Source organism: Danio rerio, chromosome 25, assembly GCF_052040795.2.
Source record: "Danio rerio strain M-AB ecotype USA chromosome 25, GRCz13ab, whole genome shotgun sequence".
Lineage (NCBI taxonomy): Eukaryota > Metazoa > Chordata > Actinopteri > Cypriniformes > Danionidae > Danio > Danio rerio.
Genome location: NC_141045.1, coordinates 36790001 through 36800000, shown reverse-complemented (window position 1 = coordinate 36800000; position 10000 = coordinate 36790001). Strand labels below are relative to the sequence as shown.

Sequence of the window (10000 nt, the reverse complement as noted above, 5' to 3'; positions counted from 1 at the left end):
TATTTGTCAACATAATAATCATATTAGCCGCACGAACCACGCTTACTGGGCAAACAAGTTCTGAAACAAACGTCTGGGCATGAAAGCATGCAATTGACAGTCCCAGCCAAATTAAATTTTAGTGACAAGGCAGCACTAGCCCCGATCGGGCCAGTAACCATTCTGTATACTGTCCCGAGCGTCTTGCACAGCGGGCAGTCCTTATTGTTGAGCCCTGATATATATATATATATATATATATATATATATATATATATATATATATATATATATATATATATATGGCTGATTCCAGCGTTATGGATGTGACATTTGCAGTAAAAATTCAAAACATAAATTCGCAGAGAGAGTATACGTTAACATTATATTGAATCATCTGTTTATATTTTCCAAAACAACTAACCACAGAGTTATGGGATCAAAAAAATTCAATCTGTGAACATTTTTATACTTTAAATGAGGAAAATAAACAAGCGTTATGGATGTGACAAAAAAAGTTGCGAGTTTACAGTATACAACATATTTCGTAGAAATTCTGTGAATTAAACTGCACAACCCAAAATAAATAATGCTCAACAAAAGGATAAGAGTTAGCTCTTTATAGAACAAAACTGATTGATTTTATTTTATTTTGACATTTTTGCATTTTTGAGGGAAAAGCTTTGTTATGGATGTGACACTTTTTCGTTATGGATGTGACGGATGTGAAATTGCCATTTGTGTGACTTTGGAAAATCAAATATAATAGTTTGAAAACATTGACAGAGACATTTTTAAGTGTTTTTAAAGTACTGTAAAACACTTGCCTGCGCAAAAAATGTAGAAACGGTTTCGCTATTTTGGTGAAAACATTTTTCTTTTCATGGCAAGGTTGACATTTTCATGGAATTGCTCATATATATATATATATATATATATATATATATATATATATATATATATATATATATATATATATATATATATTTAAAATATCGCAATATATATCGCAGGGAAAAAAATATCGCAATGTCAGTTTTTTCCAGTATCGTGCAGCCCTATTTCACGCAGCTATTTACGTGCGAATGGCGTAATTTATCCGCGCCTCTGGTGTAATCACAGCATAAAAGAATGTGCATTAGCCACTAAATCAAAAATGTACGAATTGCTGTGAGATTGTGTTGTACTTTTCTGACATGAGGGGACATCAAATGAATAAGGATGGTAAAGATCGGAGTATTTAGGATCATGCACTATTTCATCTCTTGAGACAGCCCCTACTAGCTGCCCTCCATTACAGAAGCACCAAACAAGGCAAACACAGGCTGAGAGGGCTTTATGAAGGCAGCGTTGATTCTCGCAATATCATGCTTTCTCCAAGCATAGCCCAGAGAACACAACCACAGACGCTGCAAGGACATCAAACACATCTTCAATGTCTTCGAGGGATTCCAGAGGCCCGTTTCCTATTGCGTTTCGCTCTAAACAGCAGGCACAAATCAACAGAGAATTACCTGCAAAGTAGGTCTAAGCAAAAAAAACTGCATCATTAGCATGCTGCCAGAGATGGATGGTGACTTTCTGCATCAGCTGTTGGCCGCCAGAGAGCTGGACCAGGGGGCTTGATCTCCTCCGTTCCTTGGCCTGCACGTTGACCTGCCCCTGGTTCTTATTTAACAATCACGAGGCCAAAATAAATCCGAAAGAGAGACACAAACCCGACTTGGCAACAGAACCAGCGTCCCATTGTCCCCAAAGAAATTAGGGGCGGTAATCATTCAGGGGCAGTTAAATGTTATGGATGCATACGCTTCTGTCCTCCATCCTGATTCTGCATACCTGCCTGCCCGTGTCAGGACAAAAGGCCACGGTTGGAAGTGTCCAATTTTACCGTGCATGACAGGTCAAAAGTGACGAATGGCAGCCATTGCTGTAAGAAGGTTACGTTTAAACACAGCGCAAGGCAATGAGGGGGAATACTTCCCTGACAATGACTGCTAAATCATTGTCAGGGAAACTAATGATAAGGCATCATAAGACGACGGGATAGCATGACAGATCGGCCGTGATCCCGCGCACCTTAATCACCCGCTGTCTGTTTCCCCCCCAGCATTCATCTTTATTTTGCATAGACATGCACATATTCTGCTGCTTCTTGAATGGATGCATCAGCTTGTCAGCGCCGGTGTCACACAAAGCTTTATTTAAATTGTACATAGCAGGGTTCTTTGTTGTGAGCCCGGATGATGAATGGAATCAAATAATAATGACTAAGGAAAGTCTCAGCTGCTTTGGGCTCCCAGAGTGAGAACCACGGCGCACCGCAAGGCCTCAAAACAAGCTCACAGTGTGGAGATATCACTCAATTTCACCAGAACATTCTGCATTAAAGTAATCAATTGGTAATAGTTCCTAAAATCCTGGGATGTCCAATTACAATTAGGCAATTATATATACAGTTGAAGTCAGAATTATTAATTATTATTATTAATTTTCTTTTATATATATATATATATATATATATATATATATATATATATATATATATATATATATATATATATATATATATATATATATTTCCCAAATGTTGTTTAACAGAGCAAGGAAATTTTCACAGTATGTCTGATAATATTTTTTCTTCTGGAGAAAGTCTTATTTGTTTTATTTCGGCTAGAATAAAAGCAGTTTTGAATTTTTTAAACAACATTTTAGTGTCAAAATTATTAGCCCCTTTAAGCTATATTTGTTTTTGATCTACAGAACAAACCATCATTATACAATAACTTGCCTAATTACCCTAACCTGCCTAGTTAACCTAATTAACCTAGTTAAGCATTTAAATGTCACTTGAAGCTGTATAGAAGTGTCTTGAAGAATATCTAGTCTAATATTATTTACTGTCATCATGGCAAAGATAAAATAAATCAATTATTAGAGATGAGTTATTAAAATTATTATGATTAGAAATGTTGAAAAAATCTCTCCATTAAACAGAAATTGGGGAAAAAATAAACAGGGGGGCTAATAATTCTGACTTCATCTGTATGTACCTGTAGTTTTTTCTTCTATTAACTGATCGACATATCTTGTAATCATTACTTATTTTATATATTTATTTGTTTTCCCAGTACTGGGTTGTGGCTGGAAGCGCATTACGTAAAACATATGCCAGAATAGCTGGCGGTTCATTCCGCTGTGGCGACCCCTGACAAATAAGGGACTAAGCTGAAGAAAAATGAATGAATGAATATGTATTTGTTGATAACTATCAGTGGTGGAAAGAGCACTGAAAAATCATACTCAAGTAAAAATAGCATTACTTGCCTAAAAAGGTAGTGCGAGTAGAGTAACAGTATCTGATGTGAATATTACTCAAAGTATGAGTAAAAATTAGACCTTACAAAAGTATTCAAGAGTAGTGAGTATTACGGTGTAAAAAGCTGATGTGTTTACATGCCATTTATGGATGTGTGTAAACGTATTATTCTGTAGTGCATTTAGTTATTGCCAAGCAGGCACACAACATCATAAGATGTTAATATTAGGTTAGATTAAGGTTGTGTTGTCAGATGACCAAAATTCAATGTCTAGCCAGCGTCTAAGGAAAACAATATTTTGATGTCCAATAAGGACATGAAATCATGTTGATATTTGTTGATTTTATGTTGTTTGCAAGTGACCAAAATTCAGCGTTCAATCTTAAACCAACGTCATACTGACGTCAAAAACTGATGTTAATTATTCAGATATGGCAACCAAAACCCAACATCTGATAGACATCATTAGATGTTGATATTTGGTTGATTTTAGGTTGGACATTGACATCAGCCTGACGTTGAGTTCTGACGTCAAACCGATTTTCATTTCCCAAAAATATGCAACATCCCTATGGCACTGGGGTACAGAGTCAATCTGACGATATGTTGATGTCTTGTGCCTGCTGGGTGTTTAAGTTCATTTCAGTCATCATACAGTAAACATCCAGCATCTACTCATCAGTGACCTGCATCTAAACAGTCTCTGAATCAATGCGTGTAAAGATTTTGGGGCGTCTTCTTGGATATTTTAATTCTCCCAAACAGTTTGCTGCAATTATAAATCGCCCATGTCTTGAGGTAATTCATTATGAGGCGATTTACCTTTTCTGTGTGTGATTTGATTGGACAGGAATCCCCATAGTCAAGAAAAACTAGTGACTGCAGGTTGAAGGAAAGTAGTGGAGTAAAAGTACAGATACACTAAAGATATACTCAAAGGAAAGTAAAATCACACATTTATAAAACTACTTAGTAAATTACAATTCCTGAGAAAATCTACTCGATTACAGTAATATTTGTAATTTGTTACTTTACACTACGGGTAAGGATATTTAAGGCACCCTAAATCCTCAACAAACGGCTTTAATTTCAAACAAAATGGCTTTCATCTGGTCTGCGACTGAGCATGCTATATAGCGCTGTTGTGTAAATCTGTCGCACCTGTTGTAGTAATTCCAAAAACACACACAAGTGAGAAAAAAACAAACAGAGAGTAAGCCGGAGAACGCAAGGAGTGATGGTGGCATCTTGACAAGTCTTTAAGTAATTCCTACTAGAACAAACACCCTGGGGCTGCCTGGCTTCATTGCTTAAGTTGTTGAGAGGAAAGCATCAAAGCACATTATGAGAGCGGCACAGAAATTGCATCTTTGTGAGCAAGGCAGTATAGCGGGGGTGTCGACTTCTATTCATTTCTATGTGTTGTGTAATTAGATCCAGATATGTAAATGCAGCTTTTTGGTCAACACTGTTGCGTCTCTAGTGTGCCAATACTTACCCTTAAGAAATTTAAAGTTTATATCCAACCCCAGCTCATTCTAAAAACGTTCCTCCGTACACATTTCTGGAGAGCGCCAAATACGTCCCAGGAGGTACATTTTTTTCAGTTTTTGTTTTTCGGGAATCCACCAGAGGCCGCTGTGTGAAGTTTTTAGATCTCAAATTTTTCTCGCCAGTGCTATTCGCTCCTGCTGTTCTCACGTAAATCCAACAGAGGCCGCTGTCGACTGACTGACTGACTGACCGGTTGACTGACCCACCCTCCTCCTTCCCTAAACCCAACCAATAGTGTTTTCAAAAACATCCATCGACCGGTGCCCACCTCCTTTCCTAAACGCAACCAACAATTTTAAAAAGCAATCCAGAAAAAAAAAGCTCTAGCCTGATTTTTACTATGTTTTTACCACATTCTCACCCTGTTATTTACTTGTTTATTTGACTTTTCAGCTTTTGTCTTACCTGCTTTCTGGAACCATTCTTTGCCAGACTCGAACCTCATCGTTTTGGTCAACTCCTCTCTGCTTCTCAAGTCCGCCAACGTACATGGCGAGCCACTGGACAAACTGGTAACAGCAGGAAAGCCGTCCACACAAAGGCAAGTAGTCAGCTGGTAAGCGCACCCACAGAATGAACCTATATAAACATAAATGTTTTAATATAGGTTTATAATATATGTGACATAAATAAAATTGTCCATTTTCCTATAATATATGTTCATTTGTGCACATATATGTTCACCTATACATTATTCATTAATTTTCTTGTCGGCTTAGTCTCTTTATTAATCTGGGGTCGCCACAGTGGAATGAACCGCCAACTTATCCAGCATATGTTTTATGCAGCGGATGCCCTTCCAGCTGCAACCCATCACTGGGAAACATCCATAAACACTCATTCACACTCATACACTACGGACAATTTAGCCTGCCCAATTTACTTATACCGCATGTCTTCGGACTTGTGGGGAGAAACAGGAGCACCCGGAGGAAACCCACGCCAACATGAAAAACATGCAAACTTCTCACAGAAATGCCAACTGACCCTGCCGGGGCTCGAACCAGTGACCTTGCTGTGAGGCGATCATGCTACCCACTGCGTCACCTATATATTAGTAAAATTACTTCAATATTCTTTAATTAAAGGCAAAGCTGACCGAAATAAAACGGCTGAATGGAGCATACACTAACCTATACATTATTTAAACACAACATGGCACCAAACAGCAGCGAGACAGACAAGCAATTATATGTAATGTAATGTAATGTAATGCACTTTATGTAATTTAGTAGTTGTTATCTTGGAATAGCATAGCTTGGCATGTTGCGACTGACCAAGTATTCCAGACAGCCGTATAATAATCACATATAACACCATTTGGAATGACTGTAACAACCAACCAGAACATTCCAACTACTGCATATTAGCATATTAACATAACCAGAACACACTAACAACCACATTAAATCCCGTTTCTAGGCTGTTAAACAGACCTATTTCCCGCCACCCCCCCATTTTGTTATTTCTCCTGGAAAACTCTCGTATCTCCACCACCAACCAGAACATTCTAACTACTGCATATTAGCCTATTGACAGAATCAAAACACCCTATCAACCATATACAAACCACTTCTAGGCTGGTACACAACATTTTTACAACATATTAACATCTGCATAGTGTCATATCAACTTTTTCCATTATAAAACACAGTCTAACAATGCTGGTTTATGTTTCTACCCCTCATTAGTATCATTTGCAGGTACAGATAAAGACAACCTCCGCCTCGCTCTAGGTTATGTGGACAATATTGCTGTTGAGTGTTTCGATATTTCTTATGATATAACGTATTGGCAGCTTGATGCAGAGCAGAGCACAGTTGTATAAGACTGAAGAGCTTTATTCTGCGAAAACAACCGTCTGGATGTATTTTATCACACTTATTACATGGCTACTTGCCAAAAAACGCAAATATTAGACACCAAGCATTATTGTGAGCAATAATAGTTTAATAATTCTTTAATTAAAGGCAAAGCTGACTGAAACAAAAAAGCTGAATGGAGCATACACTAACCTATGCCATACCTGCCAACACTCCCGTTTTTCCCGGGAGTCTCCCGTATTTTAGACCTATCTCCCGCCACCCTCCCATTTTGTTATTTCTCCTGGAAAACTATTATATCTTCATCACCAACCAGAACAATCTAACTACTGCATATTAGCCTATGAACAGAATCAGAACACTCTAACAACCATATACAAACCACTTCTAGGCTGGTACAAACCATTTTTACAACATATTAACATCTGTATAGCGTCATATCATCCTTTGCCATTATAAAACACAGTCTAACAATGCTGGTTTATGTTTCTGCCCCTCATTAGTATCATTCGCGGGCACAGATAAAGACAACCTCCGCCTCGCTCTAGGTTATGTGGACAATATTGCTGTTGAGTGTTTCGATATTTCTTACAATATAACTAAAGTATTAGCAGCCTGATGCGAAGCAGAGCACAGTTGTATAAGACTGACGAGCTTTATTCTGCGAAAACAACCGCCTGGATGTACTTTATTGCACTTATTACATGGCTACTTGCCAAAAAACGCAAACATTAGACACCAAGCATTGTTCCGAGCCATAATAGTTTATTAATTCTTTAATTACGGCAAATCTGCCCGAAACAACACTGCTGATTGGAGCATACAATAACCTACGCCATACCTGCCAACACTCCCGTTTTTCCCGGGAGTCTCCCGTATTTTAGACCTATCTCCCGCCACCCTCCCATTTTGTTAATCTAACTACTGCATACTAGCCTATTAGCAGAATCAGAACACCCTAACAACCATATAGAAATCGTTTCTGGGCTGGTAAACAACATTGCTTCAACATATTAACATCTGTATAGCGCCATATCAACCTTTTCCATTATAAAACACAGTCTAACAATGCTGGTTTATGTTTCTGCTCCTCATTAGTATCATTCGCGGGCACAGATAAAGACAACCTCCGCCTCGCTCTAGGTTATGTGGACACCGGGAATCTCAAGGACGTATCAGTCTCCCAGATTAAACAATATTCACTCTCTGTCAAACACTCCATTCCTGAAACTGCCGCACCGGAGGAACAAACGATCCCCGACAGAGAGAGAAAGTGGCCTGAAGGAGAGACCAGATAGCGAAATAATCTTTAATCTCTGTCCCTTCCAGGCACCAACAGCACCTGTTATCCTTGATGGCGTCGTGCGAGAGGGCAGCGCGCAGCCTCGTTTCTTAAGCCGGTAATTATTGTACTAATTATTCACATAGGTGGCGGGTGATTACGGACGTTCAGGTGAATGCTCGTTCCGCGCTGCGCCAGATGAGACCGGCTCCATCCCCTTGCTTTCCCTTCCAGATATTTGACCTCTTGCGTTGTTTGCAATCTGCACTCGGGGAGCGGCAGGAAAAAAAACACAGGCAGAAACTTTTAATTGCTGGGAAACACTGCTCAAAGACACACGCTTTAGCCATCTGTTAACTGTTTAGATAGACTCTTGCTGGGTTTTTTTCGCGGCCTGAACGGGAGGAAGAGGATGTGTTGTTTTTGTGAAAAACAAGAGGAGCAGAGGGCCGCTACTGTTTTTACATTATTAACAGATGCTCTCTGTGGTGGAAGCAACACTTATTTGGATTATACACACACACACACACACATGCGCACACACAGAGCGCGAGAGAGAGAGAGAGAGAGAGAGAGAGAGAGAGAGAGAGAGAGAGAGAGAGAGAGAGAGAGAGAGAGAGAGAGAGGTTGTTTTTTGTGATTTGTGAGGACTCTTCAAAGGCATAATGTATTTAACACAGGCTCATTCTGAAAACATAGTTCTGTATACGTTTCTGGAGACTGCAAATTATGTAGCCAGAGCTACGTATGGCTGTATTTCATCTTTACAACAATTGCTATGGGGCGGTATGATGCCGTACCTTTTCGCATTTACCACCTGACCACTTAACTCCATATGGACGGCTTTTCCGCCGTAATTAGTTTGTCCGGTAGCTTGACATGTACGTCAGCGCACTTGAGACGCAGACCAGAGTTGACTGCGACGACAGGGTTCGAGTCCAGTGAAGAACGTTTTTTTTTTTTTTTTTAAAAAACAGGAAAGACAAAAGCAAAAGCCAAAATATAAAATAAAAAAAGTAAATAACAGGGTGAGAATGTGGTGAAATCTGAAAAACGTAGTAAAAATAAGGCGAGGGCTTTTCTTTTTCTGGATTGTTTTTAAGACACTGCGGTTGGGTTTAATGCTGCATTCACAACAGACGTGGAAGAAGCGTCAAGCGTGAGTGATTTGCATGTTAATGCAGAGGCATGAATAAACTTCCTGCGGCGCGAATTGCGCGAATGATGTGAATTGCACAGATAGCACGATGCGCGCGAATTGCGCAGCATGAATGACGTGAATGACACGATACGCGCGAATGGCGCAGCGTGAATGCCGCGAATTGCACAGATGGCACGATACATGTGAATGACGCGAATTGCACGGATGGCACGATACGCGCGAATTGTGCAGCATGAATGACACGAATTGCACGAATGACACGATACGCGTGAATTGCGTGGCGTGAATGATGTGAATTGCGTGAATAGCGCGGCGGGAATGACGCGAATTGCACAAATGGCACAATGCGGGTGAATGGCGCAGTGTGAATGACGCAAATTGCATTAATGCCGCGCCGTGAATGACGCGAATTGCACGAATGGCACGATACGCACGAATGGTGCAGCATGAATTGAGCGAATTGAGTTAATAAATCTGAACATCAGCGCCGCGTTAACCAATCAGGGTCTAGCTTGCCCAATCTCGCGTGATGTATCTGAAGAGCGGTGGGGGCGTGTGTGCGTGACATATCTGAAGAGTGGTGGGGGCGTGTGTGCGCGACTTATCTGAAGAGTGGTGGGGGCGTGTGTGCGTGACGTATCTGAAGAGTGGTGGGGGCGTGTGTGCGCGACTTATCTGAAGAGTGGTGGGGGCGTGTGTGCGCGACTTATCTGAAGAGTGGTGGGGGCGTGTGTGCGCAACTTATCTGAAGAGTGGTGGGGGCGTGTCTGCGCAGACTCCCGGAACTGCCCGGAGTCTTGGAATGTCTGCACTCTCATTCACACACACACTCATACACTACAGACAATTTAGCTTACCCAATTCACCTACTGTATATGTG

General features: G+C 40.2%; 1 protein-coding gene across 8 annotated transcripts in view; it reads right to left on the bottom strand.

Moving 5' to 3' along the window:
* Positions 1-10000, bottom strand: part of LOC147830940 (uncharacterized) — a 211534-nt gene that overhangs the window by 33627 nt on the left and 167907 nt on the right. For 5 of the 8 annotated variants that reach the window (XR_015526737.1, XR_015526731.1, XR_015526733.1 and 2 more), the window contains one exon: positions 5259-5432. Coding sequence is in view for 1 of the 8 variants with exons in the window: in XM_087312558.1 (XP_087168684.1) it covers positions 5255-5432 (178 nt within the window). In the remaining 7 variants the exon portion in view is untranslated. Of the gene's footprint in view, positions 1-3625; positions 5130-5254; positions 5433-10000 lie in introns of those variants that run through there. The other 3 variants (XR_015526734.1, XR_015526732.1, XM_087312558.1) reach the window with 3 other exon arrangements.